A 21,768-nucleotide genomic window follows, 5' to 3' on the forward strand; every position below is an offset into this window, starting at 1 on the left:
TCCCATCAGAATATTAAAAATACGATAAAGCATCAAACATTAACAACTTCCCTAAACAGGGCTGGCCTTCAAACAAGGCACTCCAAAATGAAAAAGTTACGCACTAGGTTGTTTTTTTGAATTTTTATTTTCATAATTCCAGCAACGTTTTAAACTCGTGTATCGGCTCCACAGCAAAGAGGTTACAGGAGATTCCTGGAGTGGGAATTATTCCCAAACCGGGGATAGGGGAACAGCGCCTCTAAGTCCACCCAGAATCTGGCAGAGAAGCTTCCTTCCAGCGCCAAAGCGGATGTCGAGATGGCCCCAGAAGGACTCTCAACCAACATCAACCAGCCCCACCCAAGGGATGGCTTGCTATATGAACTTTATGCTTCTCCAATGGGGAAGGAGCCCTCGACGCAGCTTTAAGGGCGACAAAAGCAATGGTCCCAGAGTCAGTCCTGACCACAGGCCATGGGGACTGGGCTGATAGGAGCGGCAGGTCAACCTGCGGGGAAAGTAACTCGCAGTAAACTCGCAGCTGGTGGCAAATTCCCTCCTCTTCCATGTGAGCAGGATTCACAACTCCAAGGGGACAGGAGAAGACGTCACAGCCACAAACGGAGCTTAAGGAAGCGAGCCAAGTTCCTATTTATAAAAGGCAGGTGCATAAGGAAATCTTCCAGAAGTTGAATATCCCGTAATATGATGGGGACGACAGGAAGGGCTCAGCAGCCAATCTGTTTCAACCGAACTGTGGCAAAACATCTCCTTTGGACCCCTGCTTTGGAAAGGCAATAGCAACCGCAAGAGTCCTGTGGAAGGACAGAACCAGAACCTCTGAAGTCCGGGATGAAGCCCTACAGAGGGATCCAGAAAACTGGAGAGCGGGCAGCTTAAGGCTGGCACACATCGCAGATCCGCAGGGGATCACCTTTGTCAGAGCGGCTGCCCCTTTAAGGAGGCCCCGATCCACCTCTATGGGGCAGGGGGCAGCGGCAAGCACCTAATGAGGAGCTCTGAGGCCTTCAGTAGCCCAGAGGCAGCGGGCATGGAGGAAATGGGGTCGCTGGGGGGTTGAACAGAGGAGGGAAAGCGAGCCATCCATTCTGGAGCCTCTTACCTTGGCAGATGGTGGAAGAAGTGGCACTGCCAAGGTATTTCCTTGCCCCTGCCCTACACCCACTGTACTGGGTTCATGGCTGGATCCCACAAACCACCGGGCATTCAACGTGCCACTCTAGGGGGCTTCAGCAGCTGTCTTTGAGGAGAGGACCCCAGAACTGGCCGCTGCAGACGTCATTGGAAAGGTCTTTTCCCCGTTTGGGGGTATTTTGTGGGGATTTGTGCCTGTGGCCCCCGGGGAGGGGAGAGGAGGCTGTGCCAAGGGCCAAACCTTCCAGAGAGCTGGAGCTGCTGCTATCAAGAGGGGTTCCTGTCTCAGCGCCGTTGCCTTCCCAGCCCCACTGATCCCTGGGCATTCAGCGCGTGCCGCCCCCCTGCAGGACGGGCAGAAATCTACGCCCCGGAGGTTGCAAGTCAGGCAGGTGCGTCCCTCAGGCGGACAGAGCCCAGGAGAAAAGAGAAAAGTTTGCCAAAGGAAAAGGAACTGGGGCTTATCGAGGCCGCAGAAACGGAGGAGGACTGCAGGGGGAAAATTAACAAGGCCCTCTCCACCTGCATCCACGGATGGTGTGTGGCCACAGCTTTGCCACACCGCAAAATCCTAGCTGGACCCATCTTGGCCAGGGAGAGAGTCCCCCTTCCTTCATAACGAGAGGTTTGGCCATCCCAGGAACGCTGCTCCACTTTCTGACCCATGTGAGGACTCAAAAGAGAGCGGTGCAGCAGGCCTGCAGTTTAGGCCCTGGGGATTACCGTATTTTTCGCTCTATAAGACACACTTTTTCCCTCCTAAAAAGTAAGGGGAAATGTGTGTGCGTCTTATGGAGCAAATGCAGGCTGTGCAGCTATCCCAGAAGCCAGAACAGCAAGAGGGATTGCTGCTTTCACTGCTCAGCGATCCCTCTTGCTGTTTTGGCTTCTGGGATTCAGAATATTTTTTCCCTTGTTTTCCTCCTCCAAAAACTAGGTGTGTCTTATGGTCTGGTGCGTCTTACAGAGCGAAAAATACGGTACGTCCTGGAGGTTTGCACGCAAAGGCAGGAAAACACACACACATACACACACACACAACCCGAGTGACTATCCCCACCTTACTGGGCTCTGCTAGGCCTCGCAAAGGCTGTTGGAGATTCCTGGGAGGTGCAAGCCTTAAACCCCAGCACAGGGAACCGGGCCAGGGAAACCCAGCAGGAAAAGCACTTTCTTGTCCCGCTGCTACCTCGCTTGCCAGGCACAGAGAAAGTTGTGCCAAATCTTGGGCGGCCCTTTCTGCTTGCTTCTCACCCCCAGCCTGGCTCTCCGTTTACCGGTCTGCCTTCCTGCCACCTGCACAAAGCCACAAAGTTGTGCAGGTCTCGGGGGAGAATGCCCTGTTTTCTCCCGAGAGAGGGGGTCCCTGGCTGCCTTGCTGAGCTCAAAGGGTCTGCCCGGACAACGCTCTCTGTGCCTGTTTGAGGGCCGCCCCCTCAACAACGGCAGGTCGAATTCTCCCGCCTCAGGCCCTCAAGTCCCCTGGGACTCGTCCGGCGGTGTTGCACCTCTTGCAGTGGAACAGACGGGCTCCGCTGGGCATCAGGGTCCCTTTGTAGGACAGCCACGACCCGCAGGTGTGGCAGCGCCGGCTCTGCATGCGGCTGTGGTTTTCCAGGTGTTCCAGCAGCAGCCCCTGGTGCACAAAAGTCCGGTCGCACTGCGGGCAGCGGAAAGGCCAGTCGTCCGAGTGCATCCGCCGGTGGGCGGCCAGGGCGGCCGGGTCAGTGAAGTAGACGCTGCACTCCAGGCAGGGGGCTGGCCGGCCGGGCGCTGGAGACTGCTGGTTCTGGTCGAAGGTGGGCGGGCCGGCCTTGCTGCAGACGGAGCAGGGCAGGGCCCAGTCGGCCGAGTGGACGCGCTCGTGGACGGCCAGCGACTTCTGGCTGGAGAAGCACAGGTTGCACTGGGCGCACGGGAACTGGGCGCCGGGCGCATGCGTCAGAAGGTGCTGCGAGAGCTGGCCCTGGAACGCAAAGCTGCGGTTGCAGCCCGTGCACTGGAACTTCCGCTTGCGGCTGTAGGGGTGGTCGGCGGAGGCCGTCCGCGGAGAGCCGTCCGCAGCACACATCTCACACTGGAAGAGGTTGCCTTCGACAGCTTTCCGCTCGGGGTCCTCCGTCGCGCTGGGTTGGGTGGCTGACTTCTCATTGGTTTCCTCCTCCTCCTCTTCTGCGGCCCTGCACGGCGTCCTGCGTCCAGCTGGGGCAAAAAGCAAACACTCTTTAGGAAAAGGGGGCTGGACAGGGGCAAGGAAAAGTCTCCTGAGGCTCACAGGAAGTTTTTAGATCATTGGGTCCATCCTGCTGAGTATTGTCTACACTGGCAGGCAGCCGTTGTGGGGGATTTCAGACGAGGAGACATTCCCAGCCCTACCTAGAGAGGTCACTGGGGGCCGAATCTGGGACCTCCTGCACGGCAAGCAGAGGCTCTACTGCTGAGCTCCCCTAAAAATAAAACAAGATTCTAGTCCTCAATGTTCCAAATCCAGGGCTGATTGAACAAAGGAGTCAGAGTGTTGCTCCATGTAGCTCTGTATTGCCTACACTGACTGGCAGCAGCTCTCCAGGGTTCCCCCCACCTTGCCGACAGATGCGACTGGGGATTTAGCCCGGAACTTCCCCGAATGTTTTAATTTGTTTTTGCTAATAATCTTACTGACTTATTCTTTTTGCAGACCACTTTGAAGTTTCAACTTTTGAATGGAAGAGGTAAAGAGTTTGGATTATCACAAAAGATGTGGGAGGAAAGGATTAATAATAATAGGAGCCACAAAGGGGAGGATGGAAATCCAGGAGAGTCCTTGGAATCTTGCTTTTATTATTTATGTGTGATATATTCTCTCCAAATTTTTTTTTTGAAAAACCAAAAAAATAAAAGTTTTTACTTTTGAAAAGTTAAAATAAGAATACAGTCATACCGTGGATTACAGACGCTTCGGGGTGCGCGATTTCGGGTTGTGCACCACGCCAAACCCAGAAGTACCGGAACAGGTTACTTCCGGGTTTCAGCAATTGTGCATGTGCAGAAGCACTAAATCACACTTTGCACATGCGCAGAAGCGCCAAATCCCGACCTGTGCGGATGCGACGGTGCGGGTTGCGAACGTGCCCCACACGGATCACATTCACAACCCGAGCGTCCACCGTAAGACTAAAGACAGATTAAAACTAGAAGGCACTTTCTAAACATCTGGGAAAGCTTTCCTAAGCAAGAAAGTTTTCAGCAGGTACCGAAGAGTATATAATGAAGGCTGATATCAATAAGCAAGGAGTTCCACAGTTTAGGTGCCGCTACATCGAAAGATTGAGTAAAGATCTTGCAGTTTGGCCTGGATGTGGGTCTGCCTGAAGAATGCTGTGGATCTTTAGGTAGCCACAACATCTACCCAGTAGTCTATTCTATGCCAAAAACTAAAAGGCCTTCCTCCTCTTTGCAGGGGGTTGGACTAGATGACCCTCTGAACCCCTTCTGACTCAACGGATTCTATGATTTTATGATTCTTCCCAAGTCAGCCCTCACCTGCTGGAACCAAGACCTGCTGATCCTCAATGGGCTGTTCTTCTTCCTCTTCCTCTTCCTCCTCCTCCTCCTGTTTAATCCAGGCAGGAACAAGGGGCCCTGTGGATGAGAGAGAGGAGACCGAAACTGGTCATCATTCCCCAGCAATCTTTTACGCCCCCTGCTGCCGCCCCCAAAGAACCCAACCGTCATTTTACTGACGGGAAAAGGCTGACATGCAGAAAAAGTCCAACGACAGCAGAGGCTGCGGACAAATGTCATCGCACACGGAGATGCTTTTTTGTTTATCAAGTCACTTTAAAATATGTATATTGCTGCATCATTAAAAATATATTTCAAAGCGGCTTACGGACACAAAAACATAAGATCATGGGTAGGCAAACTAAGGCCCGGGGGCCAGATCCGGCCCAATCGCCTTCTACTGCAAGTCCAGGAATCAGCATGTTTTTTACATGAGTAGAATGTGTCCGTTTATTTAAAATGCATCTCTGGGTTATTTGTGGGGCATAGGAATTTGTTCATTTTTTTTTTCAAAATATAGTCTGGCCCCCCACAAGGTCTGAGGGACAGTGGACCAGTCCCCTGCTGAAAAAGCCTGTTGACCCCTGCATAAGACCATTTAAAAGCGGAGCCCAATTAACCGCGGTGGAAGGAGGTGTCCTTAACTGCCTGCCTAGGACTGGCGGAGTACGGTAGGCATTTAAAAACTGGGCACAGAAGGCGCCTGCTGAATCTCTAGTGGCAGGGAGTTCCGCAGGACCAGGCCGACGACGCTCAAGCCTCTGTTTACTCATTGTCGTCAAACAAGCTTCACCAACCCGGAGAACGGTCAACGGCACTGCTGGCCTCTTCTTGGTGCTCATCCCGGGGCCCCGATCCAAGAAGGGCTCCTGCTTCTGTGCCCAAGGGGCCTCAACACTCACCGCTGCCAGGGCTCATGGGAGACGCAGGTTCTTCCTTGATGTGGATTTCCTCCTGCTCTTCCTTAATCTGCGGCCCCGTCTCGTCTTGAACAATCTGGAGTGCTTTGGGAAATAAAGAGGAAATTTCTGTATACTCCAAATGATTTTTTCTGGGAATCAAACCTCAACCGTCCCCCCCCCTTTTTTTTGCTATGGCATTTGGGGAACTTCTGACCCCAAGTGCTGCTAAGAAGCAGTGTGGATAAAAATCAATGATTTAAAAAAATAAATAAAAAATTGGATTTTTTTTTAGATCCAAATTGGATTTTTAAAATAAAATGTTTTCAGAGGAAAGATCTTTCTAAAGAGAGGACTCACCCAAGTCGGGATCGATGTCGAGGTTCATTTCTTGACTCTCTTCTGGGTCGTCACAGGGCCTCACCTCCTCCTTGACCTCTTCCCCGTCCCAGGAAGAAGCGTCCGTTGCAGCGATCGGGGATCCTGAGCCCAGGGAATGAATGAATTTTATTATTACGGTCACAGACCAGTCGTCCGGGTCACTTACACTATCAGCAAAATCATAAAACACAACAGGGATACACTGAATTGCAATTGGGTATAACAGAGACAATTCAGATTTAGCGGCAGTTAAAATATATATATTAAATGTTGAACACTAAAATATAACCTAAAATTATCATTTAGAACCTTAATCATTTTGGTAGTACAGCTTGTTCCCTACGTTTTATGGCAGTCGCACAGAATTTGGCCACCCTTAGCATAATCTCCAGATCCTTGTCCTCTTCCAGGAGTTTTAGACACTGAAGTTCGGACCCATTTGGAGATTTCTGTATAACAGGAGTGATAAATACCGAGCGTATATCCCCGTAGAAACGGCAGTGTAGCAAGAATTTGGACGAGCCCAGGGGAAACGAGGCCACGCATGACCTCTTGCTCTTCACTTAGCACATCTCCCATGCCCTAGAGCATCCCTGCGCAGACACTCGCTGCAGGCTCAGGAGGGCAAGACAACCAGAACCGCCACTCAGAGCGGCTGGGACTTGTGTCTGTGCTTGCTTTTTTCCTCCTCCAGACCGTTCCCTTTTCCTCGTGTGCCACATCCCAATTCTGAGATTCCTTAACGGCAGTAGAGTGGTACCTCAGTTTAAGAACAGCCTTGTTTACGAACTATTTGGTTTATGAACTCTGCAAAACCGGAAGTTGTGTCCCGGTGTGCGAACTTTTCCTCGGTTTAAGAACGGAAGCCAAACAGTGGAAGGGCACCGGCGGTGGGAGGCCTCGTTAGGGAAAGCGCGCCTCGGTTTAAGAACGGTTTCGGTTTAAGAACAGACTTCCGGAACGGATTAAGTTCGTAAACTGAGGTACCACAGTACAGTGGTGCCTCGCAAGACGAAAAGAATCCTTTCTGTGATTCTCTTCATCTAGCGGTTTTTTCGTCTTGCGAAGCAAGCCCATTGACGGATTAGCGGATTAGCGCTATTAGCGGCTTTTAGCAGCTTATCTGCTGATCGGATCAGCTGATAAGCGGCTTAGCGGCTTAGAAAAAGGGGGGGGGGAGGGAAAAAACCAGCAGGAACTCGCAAGACATTGTCGTCTTGCGAAGCAAGCCCATATGAAATTCCTTTTGCAAAGCACCTCCAAAACGGAAAACTCTTTTGTCTAGCAAGTTTTCCGTCTTGCAAGGCATTCGTCTTGTGGGGCACCACTGTACATAAAAAAATATGATGAGTCTTCCTTACTGGATCAGACCCATCTAGGCAAACATCCTGACATCACGGTGGCCAAGCAGCTGCCCCAACGTGAAGCCCAAAGCAAGACCTGACATTTTATCACATGTGGTGGGAATGTAAGAAAGTAAAGAACTTCTGGGAAATGATATATAATGAGATGAAAAAGATGTTGAAATATACATTCTTAAAAAAACCAGAAGCATTTTTACTTGGTATTATAGGCCAAGACATTAATAGACAAAATGTCAAACTGTTCTTATATGCGACAACAGCGGCAAGAGTATTGTTAGCCCAGAAGTGGAAGCAAGAAGAAATTCCGACGAAAGAAGAATGGCAGACGAAATTAATGGGCTATGCAGAATTGGACAAAATGACAGGAAGGATTCAAAACTGCTGCGCTCCCGCTGTACTCCGGAGGCTTCAGGCAACTATCCTTGAAGCCAAGGAGCCTGCATTCGCTCCATAAGATGCACACACATTTCCCCTTAATTTTTGGAGGGGAAAATGTGCGTCTTATAGAACGAAAAATACAGTAGTTTGGATCGGGGGATGGTCTGCGCCTACAGATCTGTACACAGAATCTGGCGACCATCCGGGTCATCTTATGAGCTTTGCCTAACAGAAAAAGGTCGGATTTTAGCTTTTCCGGGAGGTCAGTGAGCCTCACCAGCAGGGGATCAATGGTCTCACTACGTGCCTCTTCCTAAAAGGGACATCTAAAGAACAAGTGCTCTGGGCTTCCTATCTCCCCCAATGGACAGGCGCAAAGTCTCTGAGCATATGGGACTTTTTAAAAGGATCCTTCCAGGACCGGCGAGGGCAGAGCTGAGCTTCTGGCGAGTGTAAAGGCCCTTCTTGCATTTTTGGATACGAAAAAGAAGAGATTTGCTGCCGGTGCGGCTATCTCTCTCTCGATTTCTCCAATTTTATAGTCGGGGCACCTTGGGCAGTCCTGTTATCTCTCAGTGTCTGTGGTTCTTTGCTTGACCGTAGCTTCTGCCCGGCCCAACATCTTGCTCATGTGTTTTCATGTCCAAACAGTAACACTGCCGCCGGGAAAGTGGAGAGGGCCATTTAAGGGAGAAGGGGCTTGATCCCTCATCACCCCACCCACCTACCTGGTTCCACAGGCAGCTCCTCCGCCTCTGAGTCTCCGGGGTCTTCCACACGGGGTTCCTCCCCTCGCTCAATCTGGGACAGGATCCTGGGCTTGGAAATGGCATAGTCTGGCCACGGGAAAAGGAGAGGCGGTCAGTCTCATTCAGAACAGGGTGGTGGGGAATGAACAATGGGCAGAAATGCCAGGGGGGCACGAGGAAGAGGATGGGGGGGAGAGAATGCACATTAATTGGAATATAGAAGCAGCCTGCCCAAAAGCAGGTGTGGCACAGATATATTTTAACATCCTTTATTGTTGAAAAGATCACGACTCCTGCACACTGGAGGAACTTAGCCCTTTCAGCATATACTAAAAGTTATGGATCTCATGAACAAATCCGAATAAAATATACACACAATGACAGAAGGGATGTTATGTGATCTTCTAAACCGCGATTTGATGGTTCTGGATGACACAAACTGCGCTCAGTCAAAAAATGGAAGTCAAAACATTTGAAAGTGTGTGGCACAGATTTGATTTATTATAGGCAGAATCCGAGACCAGGGAGAAGAGTCGGTGAAAGAAGACTGGAAGAAATTTAAAGACTATTTACAGAAATATTGTAAAATTAAATGAATGTTAGAAGGATGTTGGATAGAAACTAAGTGGTTTCCAGCTGTAATGCTTTAAGAGATACGAAAAAAGGTTCACAAATGGGTAAAAGCTTAATGGTAAGGATTTGCTGAATTAACAAACTGAACTGGAATACAAAAAAGGGAGGTACGAGGAGGTCCGGGGAAATAAGTGTAAGGAAGTTATGCTATGGAAAATTAATGTGTTTTTAACTGTTTTTATTTTGTATGTTTCTTTTTATTTTTCATTTTTTTGTTATACCTTAAAAACTTTAATAAATATCTTTTTTTTAAAAAAGATTTGATTTATTATATTCCTACGCCACTTTTAATTCAAACATCTACTTCCTTTTAAATGTTGGTTTGCTTTGTTCTTGTTCCTACTGTCTACTTTGCAGTTCCGTTCTGCATTTCCACAGCGTGAACTGAGACCTTCGGACGAAGGACGGTACACAAATTCGATAAATAACAATTGAAAAATAGCATTTGATTGACGCTGGAGTGAGACTGAGTTGAGAAATAAGACTAAGAGCACATTTTGATATAGGAATGTATTAGATAATATGTAAAGAAATATACTATAATAAGAGTACATTCATTTGTAAAAAAGGAATATACAACGGGAAAGACAGGAAGTCTCGTGCGCTGGTATGTATATGATTTTGGGGGGGGAAATTGTTTTTGTTTTTTGTTTTTGTTCTTTCTTTCGTTTTGTTTCATTTTCTTTCTAGGTATATAGAATCTGTATATAATTTTTGTATACATGTTGGAAATTATATTATAGTAAGTCCTGTGATGTAGTATGACAACATTTACCAATGTAATATAAGAATGTTAGCAAATAAATAAAATGCAAATTCAAAAAAGAAGAAGATAACAATTGAAAAATAGAATAGCCTTCAAAGCGGCTTACAAGCAACAGGCAGCGATAACGCAATCACACGTAACGGCACAGCACAAAGACGCCGTAAATCGTTTGGGAGATTTAAGAGAGAAAGAGAGGCACAGATCCCGCCTGGGGGTCGATGCTCTTACCCAGCGAAACCAGCATCTCGTAGTTGCTCCTCATGACCCCTTTGTACAGCTCCTTCTGCCCCTCGTCCAGGTTGGCCCACTCCTGAGCGTCAAAATGGACCGAGATGTCTCCAAAGGTCACTGGCACCTGGGGTGGAAAGAGTCCCACACGTCAGAGCTCCCGCCTCCGCCCGTCGTGTCCAGAGATCTTTCCCCCTCTGCCCAATTTTGATGTCTTATTCAACAAAATTCAGCTCAGGCCTAGAAGGTCTCAGCAAATCTTCCCAAGAGGTCTTGCCCCAAGGAAGCAGCTGCGAAAACTGAAAAATTCTTGCCCAGTTCCTTCCCCAGCAGCCTAAGGCTCAGTTGTCTTGGCGCTCTTTGCTCCACCCTCTTCAGACCTCTACTGCTTCTGGGAGGCAGGAGAGAGGCAAGCTGGTCCCTGTCTTCTTCCACAGGCTGCCGACACGCAGCTTCCGATTTTGGGCTGACATTTGCAACAGCCTCTTCCTGCTCACCAAACCTCACCAAACTCCCAACACTGCTCCCTCCTTTCCTCTGACCACTGGGCTCTGAGCCTTCATCCCCTGGGGGTTCCCTTGGGGATCCCCCACGTCCAGCCAGGGCATGTCAGGTCAGGACTCTGCACCATTTCAAACAACACAGCGAGAATACCAAAAGCTAAAAACAAATAAGGGATCGCTGTTAAAAAGTAAATTAAACTCCGAAAGAATGTTTGATAATCCATAACAACACAGATTATAAATAAGGCACAGCATAATAATAATAATAATAATAATAGTAAATTTTATTTATACCCCGCCCTCCCTGGCCAGAGCCGGGCTCAGGGAGGCTAACACCAGTAAAATTACAGGAAAAACATAATAGGAAAAAGAAACCAATTTAAAATACAGGTTAAAATGCAATTTAAAATGCAGCCTCATTTTAAAAGTAGCTCATAGATCAAAACCATAAGGGGAGGGAAACATAAGGGTCAGACTGAGTCCAAACCAAAGGCCAGGCGGAACAGCTCTGTCTTGCAGGCCCTGCGGAAAGATGTCAAGTCCCGCAGGGCCCTAGTCTCTTGGGACAGAGCGTTCCACCAAGTCGGGGCCAGCACTGAAAAGGCCCTGGCGCTAGCTGAGACCAATCTAAGCACCTCGCGACTTGGGACCTCCAAAATGTTGTCATTTGTGGACCTTAAGGTCCTCCACGGGGAAGACCAGGAGAGGCAGTCCTTTTCTTCCAAAGCAGACCGTTCCCAAAGGCCTGTCGGAATAAAGGTGCCTTCACTTGCAGGTGGAAGAACAAGGAGGGACTCCAGAGGCCATCTAGTCCAACCCCCCGCAAGGCAAGAATCACAGCTAAAGAAATCCTGACCAATGGCCAGCCACCCTCTGCTTAAAAAAACCTTACGTTATGTTGGAGGCGATGACAGGAAACCGGGAATTATGTTCACGTGTGGTCGGGGTGTACAATTTTTCTGGCAAAGGGTGTTAAAGGACATAACAGAAATCACTGGGTTAAAGCGGACCAAAAGTCCAGAGATGGCATTATTATCAATTTACGACAGGGCGGAAGGTTCACAAGCTATGAAGGAATTGGAGGATGGATGGCAGCTAACGGATTGAGGTTGAATCCTGACAAAACAGAAGTACTGTTTTGGGGGGACAGGAGGCGGGCTGGTGTGGAGGACTCCCTGGTCCTGAATGGAGTAACTGTGTCCCTGAAGGACCAGGTGTGCAGCCTGGTAATCATTCTGGACTCACAGCTGTTCATAGAGGCACAGGTCAGTTCTGTGTCCAGGGCAGCTGTCCACCACTCCACCTGGTACGCAGGATGAGACCCTCCCTGACCGCAGACTGTCTCGCCAGAGTGGTGCATGCTCTGGTTATCTCCTGCTTGGACTACTGCAACACGCTCTATGTGGGGCTACCTTTGAAGGTGACTCGGAAACTGCAATTAATCCAGAATACGGAAGCCAGACTGGTGACTGGGAGCGGCTGCCGAGACCACATAACACCAGTCCTGAGAGATCTGCATTGGCTCCCAGTACGTTTCCGAGTACAATTCAAAGTGTTGGTGCTGATCTTTAAAGCCCTCGGTCCTGTATACCCGAAGGAGCGTCTCCACCCCCATTGTTCTGCCCGGACACTGAGGTCCAGCAAGGGCCTTCTGGCAGTTCCCTCACTGCGAGAAGTGAGGTACAGGGAACCAGGTAGAGGGCCTTCTCGGTGGTGGCGCCTGCCCTGTGGAACGCCCTCCCACCAGATGTCAAGACAATAAACAACTATTTTACTTTTAAAATACAACTGTTCCCTGTTCAGGGAAGTTTTAAATGTCTGATGCTGTATTGTTTTTAATATTTTGTTGGAAGCCGCCCAGAGTGGCTGGGGAAACCCAGCCAGATGGACGGGGTATAAATAATAAATTATTATTATTATTCACAAATTTATTGACAGCTGCATGAGTTATGATAGCTAGGAAGTGGAAGGGGCAAGCAGAATATAAAATAAAAGAATTGTCTAAAGAAGTGTGGGATATAGCTATTAATGATACATTAACATGTGCCTTTAAGGTAAGACTGGGAATACACAGGAGAAATGATTTTGGGGAGATATGGAGAATGTTTGTAGAATTTGAACTGTTAAAACAGAAAGGGGTCAAACCATCACAAGAGGTGTTGAAATTTTGGGAGGTTGGATAGTTACAATGGAATGGTCTCAGTGGTGGAGTGCACATGTTTATTCTTATTTATTTATGATTATTATTTTGTCCAAAAATAAGTAAGAATAAAACTTCCGTGAAGGACAGCCCACCACCTCCTGATGGGAGTCCATTCTTCTTCCTGTCAGAAAGTTCTTCTTGACGTTTATTTTGGAACCGCTAGGCCCTGTCTACCTCACAGGGCTGTTGTGAGGATAAGATGGGGATTGTCATGTAAGCCGCCTTGAACTCCGTGGAGAAAAGGCGGGATGCGAAAGTAATGAAGAAGAAGAATCGCAGCAAAAGAAAGAGTCCCTGTATACAACTTGCACCTTAATATCAGCAAGACAAAGGAGATGGTGTTGGACTTTGGGAGGAAGAGAGGAGAACTAGCCCCGCTGTGTGGAGAGAGTCTCTTAGGAGTTTATCTCAGGGAAGACCTTAGTTGGAAAATCAATACAACCCAGGTGGTTAAGAAAGCCCAACAGAGACTCCATCTCCTCAGAGTCTTGCGGAAGAACGATGTCAATCAACATCTGATGATCTCCTTCTACCGGTCCACAACAGAAAGTGTCCTTTCCTACTGCATCACGGTGTGGGACGCTGGTTTGACATCAATGGATAGGAAGTGCCTACAGAGGGTGGGGAATACAGCACAAGATATTATGGGCTGTCCCATGAATCTGCTGGATGAAATAGCGGGAAAACGTTGCCTCAGGAGGGTGAGGAAAATTCTCAGCGATGATTATTCACACCCTGGCTGGCTCTTTCTTGATCTCCTGCCCTCGGGCAGAAGATATAGAAGCAAAATTAGTCGCACCAACAGGGTAAAGAATAGCTTCTATCCGTGGGCTGTTAGGCTGCTGAATGAAAAGAGAACAGGGCAACTGACTTTTGGGTTTGGTGGGTAAACAAGGGGAATTAAGACCAAGAGAGCTGAGTGGGGGGTGCTCGTGTAATCTCGCCGTATACAAGTTGTACAAGTGACAATAAAGTATTTCAATAAAAACCTCCAAGGAAGGAGCATTCAACACATATAGTTTGTATAATTTGCATATAATTTGTATAATGTACATATAATTTGTAGTGTAAATTAAGCCAGCCGGGGCAAGGTTACCTGAGGGATTTCTCCTTTAACGCCCGGAGGAAGCCTCAGGATCCAGAAGTTGCGGTTCTTCAGCAGGTTCTCCAAGTTGTCCAGCCTCCTCTGGAGTAGGCTGTTCTCCCGGATCAGGGTCCCGAGCGCGGACAGCTTGCTCTCCAGCTCCTGCCCCATCTCTGCCACCACCCTCTCGCAGACAACCCACTTCTCCTCCGCAGCCACCATCCTCCTCTCCAGGCCCTGAAGCCGAGCGCCGGGAGAAGGAAGCGCCATGTCTGTGGCTTCCACGGCGGACCACGAAGACGCCTCCGGGACGGGCACCTTCCCCTCCCCGTTAAACGTGGCCTTGCAGGGCACCGCAGGGCGTGACGGCAGCTGGCGGCCGGATTCTGAAACCTCAAACTCCATGACTTGCTCTGCAAGGGTGGAGGAAATGGAATCAGGAAATTGTAGAGTCGGAAGGGACCGCCAAAGGTCATCCAGACCAGCCCCGTGTGATTCAAGCGCTGGATGAGAATTGAGCCTCCAACACAATTAGAGAGCAGGAAAAGGAATGCCTTTCAGGGGCCGCTTACCGGAAGCTGTGAAATTTCACCGCTGGGGACAGGGTCCGGGGTAAGAGTCGCTTGCCAGGTTTTGATGCCCCTTATCGGAACCAAGACACCAAAGTTGGAGAGAGATGTGCGCCGCGTTGGGGATGCCCTTCACCCTAGGAAAGGGGGCCTTGGGGGAAAGTTGGCAAGCTGCCAAGAGGGAAGAAAGCCAAAAGCTTAGATGCCATCCTCCCTTAAGTCCCGTACCCAAAAGCAGTGGCGTAGCGTGGGTTGTCAGCACCCGGGGCAAGGCAAGTAATTTGTGCCCCCTAACCCGTGGATTTGCGCCCCCTAACCCTAACCCCCAGATGTTGCGCCCGGTGCGGCCGGCCCCCCCTGCACCCCCCACGCTACGCCACTGCCCAAAAGCAAAGGTGTACTCCCCCCCCCTTTTCAAGCCAGAGTAGGGCTCCTGCAGCACCCCCAGAAACATCTTTCGAAAGCAGCAGGACCCTCAGCACCTTCGCTGCACCTCCAAAATAATCAGCAGGAATCTTCCCTGCCTCTCTTCTGCTTTATCCGACCTAAGGCGTCCTCAAGGAACCCCCAAAGTGCTTTGCTGCACCCCAAGGCACCCTGAAATGCAAGTGAACAGCCCTTCTGCACCCCAAGGCACCCTGAAATGCAGAAGATCAGCCCTTCTGCACCCCAAGGCACCCTGAAATGCAGCTGCCTAGCTCTTCTACACACAAGGCACCCTGAAATGCAAGTGATCAGCCCTTCTGCACCCCAAGGCACCCTGAAATACAGATGATCAGCCCTTCTGCACCCCAAGGCACCCTGAAATACAGATGATCAGCCCTTCTGCACCCCAAGGCACCCTGAAATACAGATGATCAGCCCTTCTGCACCCCAAGGCACTCTGATATGCAACTGCCTAGCCCTTCTGTACCCAAGGCACCCTGAAATGCAAATGACCAACCCTTCTGCACCCCAGGCACCCTGAAATGCAGAAGATCGGCCCTTCTGCACCCCAAGGCACCATGAAATGCAACTGCCTAGCCCTTCTGCACCCCAAGGCACCCTGAAGTGCAAATGCTCAGCCCTTCTGCACCCTGAAATGCGGCTGCCTAGCCCTTCTGCACCCAAGGCACCCTGAAATGAAACTGACCGCCCCCTCCGCGCTCACCCCCCACCCCTTTGCAATACCCTCAGCCCGCCCAGCCGCTTCTCTCCCGCTTTTGTCTCCCGCGCACAGCCCCACACTTGCCTTGGGTCCGTGGGGCCGGCACTGCGCATGCTCGCGAGGACCAGGCCTGGGCGACGAAGAGCGACTCCGCACCCCCACCTGCAGGGCAGGAGGAGAAGCGCAGGGAGCCGGCCGCCGGAGGGCTACGCAAGCTCCCCGCTTCACCGGATTGGCGCACAGGGTGGAAGAATTTGCATAGGCACGCCCCCTTCCATGTACGGCGCGGAGATCTCTGCTCTACCGGGCGCTGTCGAACTACAACTCCCATCATCCCTTTCCATGGGGCGCGTTTGCTGGGGCTGATCGTTGCTTATCTATGGTTGCATTTATTTGTTGCAGACTTTTTATGTTATTTTATTTCATTTCATTTTTGGTTGCATTTGTTGCAGACTTTTTATTTTATTTTATTTTATTTATGGTTGCATTTGTTGCAGACTTTTTATTTTATTTTATTTTATTTATGGTTGCATTTGTTGCAGACTTTTTATTTTATTTTATTTTATTTATGGTTGCATTTGTTGCAGACTTTTAGAAGACATCTGAAGGCAGCCCTGTTTAGGGAAGCTTTTAATGTTTAATAGACTATTGTATTTTAATATTCTGTTGGAAGCCACCCAGAGTGGTTGGGGGAACAAATTATTATTATTATTAGCCTCCGTGGTTTGTTGCCTTCAATGACATCTGACCAGTTTCAATGGTCAGAAACGACAAGCGGCAAGAGAAGTTGATGAACTATATAGAACTGGCAAAAATGACAGATAGACTAAGAGAAAAAGACAACAGAGACTTTGAAAAAGATTGGGAACCATTCATATTATGTTTGCAGAAACAAAGAAAGTCAATAGACGATGGCAGGATTGAAATAATCATTCACATTATTAGCATTAGAAAATGTTTAGAAGATAGTGAAAGATGATGGTGTAGTCACCGTTATTTTTATGTCTTTAGGTTCGATGTTATGTTATTAATAACTTTTTCCATTAAGAGATAGCAAAATGGGCGAAAAGAGAAACAAACCAGAAGCGGAAGTTGGGGGAAGCCCTGGAGGGGAGGGAGGAATATATAGAAAATGTTAAGAATTTGAGATGTATGTAATGAATGAAAAAGAAAAATGAATATGAAATATACTTAGAGTCGCAAAGTGATTTCATGCTCTTTATTCAGCTCATAGTGGTGAGGAGGAATGGATGAAAGTCCCCTCACAGTATCTGCTTTATATACATTATTTACACAATGGGCTGCACATGATTGGCTAATTCCAGAATTCTACTGTAAGCCAATCAGGTTGTGGATTCACTTCTATCTGGAGCAGGATTGGGTGGTTCCTGCCAACCAATCATACTGCTGCATTGTTCTAGGACCAATCAGACTGCTGCATTCTCAATCCTATTGTTCTAGGACCAATCAGACTGCTGCATTCTGAATCCTATTGTTCTAGGACCAATCAGACTGCTGCATTCTGAATCCTATTGTTCTAGGACCAATCAGACTGCTGCATTCTGAATCCTATTGTTCTAGGACTAATCAGACTGCTGCAATTTGGATCCTATTGTTCTCAGTACATAACACCCCTCCCCTCTAAGTTCCAGTCCTGCCCGGGAGGTCGCATTCATAGTCCTCAAGGTATGCCGGCGGCCTACGTGTGCGTTGCGGCCTGGGGTGTTCCCTGGTCCGGGCTCCAGGTTCTGGCTCGTGTTCCAAGGATGCTGGCTGTGATGGGGTTGTTTGGTCTGGTGCAACTGGCTCGCTCAGTCGTGGTTCTGGTTCCGGTGTCCTTTCGGCCTCATGGGTCCTCTCTGTATTTACTGATTCTGCCTCTCCTGCTGGCCCCTCCTGCTCTATGGGCCTCACTGCCCCGCTGTTCCCTTGGGACTCCTCTGACCTGTCCTCATCCTGGGTTTCTCCCGGGAATCGTCGCCGTATCTGGTCGCAGTGGCGGCGCCAGCATTGCCCCCCATCCGTTAGCACCTCGTATGACACTGGGCCAGTGACCCTGGTGACTGTGGCGGGTACCCATGCTGGGCCTGCCCCAAAATTCTTTGCGTACACTGGGTCCTGGGCCTCGAAGGTCCGGGGGTTCCTGCCTTCCCCCACCACTACCTCATCCTGAGCTCTATCGGGGTGAAGGCGGTCCAATCTGATTGCAAGGCGCCGACCCATTAGTAGTTCAGCGGGGCTCCGGCCAGTCGTTGAGCTGGGGGTGCTGTGCTGTGCTAGGAGGAATGTGGCAAGGCGGTACTCCCAATCCCCTTGCGTCATGCGGCGAAGGGCGTCCTTGGTGGTCCGCACCATGCGTTCTGCTTGGCCATTGGTGGCAGGGTGGAACGGCGCCGAACGGATGTGGCGGATGGCGTTCTGTGCTGTGAAGGTTTGGAATTCTCCTGACGTAAATGCAGTCCCGTTGTCTGAGACGAGAGTGTCAGGGAGCCCATGGGTTGCAAACAGCCTGCGTAGTACCCGGATGGCTGCGGACGTGGAAGTGGACGGTACCAGTGCGACTTCCAGCCATTTGGTGTAGGAGTCCACCACTATGAAGAATGTTTTCCCCTGAAAGGGGCCAGCGAAATCCACATGCAGGCGTGACCATGGTGCTCGGGCGGACTCCCAGGACTGGACTGGGGCCCTTGGGGGATCTGGGCGGGATTCTTGGCAGGCCTGGCAGTGTTTGACCCAGGTCTCTATCTCTCCATCAATCCCCGGCCACCACACATAACTCCTGGCAAGGGCCTTCATTCTTACTACCCCTGGGTGTGTCTCGTGTAGGGCTGTGAGGACCCTTTTGCGGAGGGGCTGGGGAACAACGACCCTGCTTCCCCATAACAGGCACCCCTTGTGGGCCGACAGTTCATGTTTGCGGGTTGTGTAGCCGGCGAATTCTGGCCCGGGGCTGCTGCTGGGCCATCCCCTCCACACCCAGTCCAGGACTCGGGAGATGACCCTATCTTTCTTGGAATGGTGGGCAACTTCTTGTGCCTGAATGGGGCGGTCGGGAAGCAGCTCCAGGCTCATAACCTCTTGTGCAGGTGCTGGGTCAGGGCCTGTTTCCGGTAGTGGTAGCCTGCTGAGGGCGTCCGCATGGCCCATCGCCTTCCCAGGTCGGTGAATCAGTGCATACTGGTAGCTGGCAAGGAAAATTGACCACCTGAGGACACGAGGAGACAGCACTTGGGGGGTCTGCTTTTCGGGGGCCAACAAGCCAAGCAACGGCTTGTGGTCAGTCACCACGGTGAAGGGCCGCCCGTACAAGAAATCATGGAATTTTTTTACTCCCTTCACGATTGCCAGACCCTCCTTGTCGATTTGCGAGTAGTTCCGCTCGGTTGCGTTGAGTGTCTGGGAAAAGTACGCCACCGGTACCTCTCTTCCATCCGGGAGTTGGTGCCCCAGGACAGCGCCAATGCCATAGGGTGAGGCGTCGCATGCTAGCACCACCGGCAGCCTCTCGTCGAAGTGTGCCAAGACAGAGTTTGAGACAAGCAAGTCCTTGACTGCCTGGAATGCGGCCTCCTGGCGCTGGCCCCACACCCAAGGGGCCCGCTTGTCTAGGCTACTGCCGCCTTGTGGGGAAGGAAGGAATGGTAAAAGTTCAGTAGTCCCAAGAAGGCCTGAAGTTCAGTCTTGCTCTTGGGCGCTGGGGCATCACAAATGGCCCGTACCTTGTCCCCAGTCGGGTGGACCCCTTCTGCGTCCACCATAAATCCCAGAAAGTCCACCTGAGGCACTCCTAGTAGACATTTTTCCCTCTTCACCTTGAGACCCGCCGTCTGGAAACGGTGTAGAACGGTGCGGAGGCGGTCCTCGAACTCCTCTGGTGTGGGCCCGGCAATCAACACATCATCGAAGAAGGGGGTGATGCCAGGAATCCCTTTAAGGAGCGAGTCCATTAGATTCTGGAATATGCCTGGTGCCACGCTGACCCCGAATTGCAGCCGCTTTACCCTGAACGCTCCTCTGTGCGTCACAATCGTCTGTGCCTCTGCTGTGGCCTCATCTACTGGCAGCTGTTGATATGCTTGGGCCAAGTCCAGCTTGCCAAAAATTTTCGACCCAGCCAGGGTGGCAAGGACATGGCTGACCACTGGCACTGGGTATGCATGGGCCGTGAGGGCCTTGTTTATGGTACATTTGTAGTCTGCGCAGATGCGGACCGAACCATTAGGCTTGACGGGTGTGACGATTGGGGTTTCCCAGGGGGCATTAGGCACCGGCTCCAGCACTCCTTGCTCCACGAGTCGGTCCAATTCCTCGTCTATACGGGGTTTCAAGGCGAACGGGACCCGGCGGGCCTTGAGCCTGACCGGTCGTACTGCGGGGTCAAGCTGTAGCGCAATGGGGGGGCCCGTATACTGTCCCAATTTCCCGTCGAAAACCCCTGGAAATTCCTTGCAGATGGCGTCCACGTCCACTTGTAAGGTAGTGTGGTTCACCCCGGTGATGGCTAGCCCCAGTGGTCCAAACCATGCCAATCCCAGTAAGCTAATGTAGGGGCCCTTGACCACAAGCAAGTCCAGTTGCCGCGTCCGCCCTCGGTATTGCACCCTGAAGGTCCCCACCCCCATTGTGGGGACCTTACGTTTCTGGAAGTCCCGTAGGGTGAATGGGGCCGGCCTGAGTTTGGGACCCCCAGTAGGACACAGTTTCCTTAAGGTCCTTGCCGAGATTATGGATAGAGTTGAACCCGTGTCAAGCTCCATGCGGCATGGGGCCCCCTCTATCTGTACCTCTACATAAATTTTCTCTACGTTGGGGTGGGGCAACTGGTATACCTGGCAGTCCGTGAGCTCCGTCGAGTTGCCTTGGTGCGTTGGGCCCCGGGACCTGGGGCTCTTGAGTTGGTCATCTGATGCCTGGTGTCGGGTGGGCCGAGCCCGACACACCCGGGCGATGTGTCCCGATTTTCTGCACTGCCTGCACTCTGCGTTGCGGAAACGGCAGGTCCTCCTCTCGTGACTCTCCCCGCAGCTTGCGCAGTTTCCTCCTTCTCGTCGAGGCAGCTGTGGTTTGTGCGCTGCTTGAGTGCGCTGCTGTACTCGGTGCACCTCCTCCCTGTCGGATCCTGAGTCGTCGGTGAGGTCTTCGTGGTGGACCCTCGGTTGGGATGGCAGGCTCGGCCGTGCCTCTTGCGTCGATCTCTCGGCAGCTTCCGTTGCCAGGGCCTCCTCCAGAGCGACCTGGAACGTTAGGTCCTTCTTAGCGTAGAGGCGTCGTTGCAGCTTCTCATCCTTCAGGCCACCGACGAGGCGGTCACGAAGCATGTTCTCCAGCTCTGAGAAGTTGCAGAACCGGGCGGCTTGGCGGAGAGAGGTCACAAACCCAGTTATGGTTTCCCCAGGGGCTTGTCGCTTTGCGTAGAAGGCATTTCGACGAGCCACCACTGAGGGCTGCGGCGAAAAGTGCCCCTTCAGCTGTTCCATTATTGTTTTGTATGGAACAGTAGCGACGTCTTCAGGCGCAAGGAGAGCCCGGGCGATTTCAAACGTCTCCTCTCCGCAGACGCTGAAGAATATCGCCCTCTTCTTGGCGTCTTCTTCGTCGGTGACCCCTTTGGCTTCTAGGAGGAAGGTGAAACGGGAGGCATACGCTTCCCAGTCTCCAGATGCTGGGTTGAATGGCGAGAAGCTGCTGTTGGCTGCCATTCTGAGTTCCTTGTGTCCCGGAGCTGAAGCCTGGATACACGGTGCGAGGCAGCGGTGCAGCAGGTGGCGTTGCTGCGGTGCTGTGTGTGGCAGTCAGCTCAGCGGGATCCCACCTTCGTCGCCAGTGAAATATACTTAGAGTCGCAAAGTGATTTCATGCTCTTTATTCAGCTCATAGTGGTGAGGAGGAATGGATGAAAGTCCCCTCACAGTATCTGCTTTATATACATTATTTACACAATGGGCTGCACATGATTGGCTAATTCCAGAATTCTACTGTAAGCCAATCAGGTTGTGGATTCACTTCTATCTGGAGCAGGATTGGGTGGTTCCTGCCAACCAATCATACTGCTGCATTGTTCTAGGACCAATCAGACTGCTGCATTCTCAATCCTATTGTTCTAGGACCAATCAGACTGCTGCATTCTGAATCCTATTGTTCTAGGACTAATCAGACTGCTGCAATTTGGATCCTATTGTTCTCA

General features: G+C 50.7%; 1 protein-coding gene across 1 annotated transcript; it reads right to left on the reverse strand.

The window, feature by feature from the left end:
- Positions 1-108: 108 nt before the first annotated feature.
- LOC310689372 (uncharacterized protein) lies at positions 109-15,807 on the reverse strand. The gene is made up of 9 exons (XM_083467024.1): positions 15,669-15,807; positions 14,441-14,608; positions 13,881-14,281; positions 10,079-10,205; positions 8,431-8,538; positions 5,940-6,062; positions 5,583-5,684; positions 4,660-4,758; positions 109-3,339 (listed from the first exon to the last, which is right to left on the reverse strand). Exons 3-9 carry the CDS (start codon positions 14,271-14,273, stop codon positions 2,603-2,605), a joined length of 1,689 nt encoding a protein of 562 aa, XP_083323150.1. The 5' UTR covers positions 14,274-14,281; positions 14,441-14,608; positions 15,669-15,807; the 3' UTR covers positions 109-2,602.
- Between the last annotated feature and the right edge of the window lie 5,961 nt (positions 15,808-21,768).

The sequence above is a fragment of the Podarcis liolepis genome, assembly GCF_965112155.1.
Source record: "Podarcis liolepis genome assembly, chromosome: 12".
NCBI lineage: Eukaryota > Metazoa > Chordata > Lepidosauria > Squamata > Lacertidae > Podarcis > Podarcis liolepis.

Excerpts from the sequence above, each read along its gene's own strand:
- LOC310689372 (XM_083467024.1), bottom strand. The coding sequence starts at position 14,273 with ATGGAGTTTGAGGTTTCAGAATCCGGCCGCCAGCTGCCGTCACGCCCT. Across the intron at positions 6,063-8,430 it reads GGAGCTGCCTGTGGAACCAG|GATCCCCGATCGCTGCAACG; the intron begins GTAGGTGGGTGG and ends CCCTGGGCTCAG. Across the intron at positions 3,340-4,659 it reads GCAGGTCTTGGTTCCAGCAG|CTGGACGCAGGACGCCGTGC; the intron begins GTGAGGGCTGAC and ends TTTTTGCCCCAG.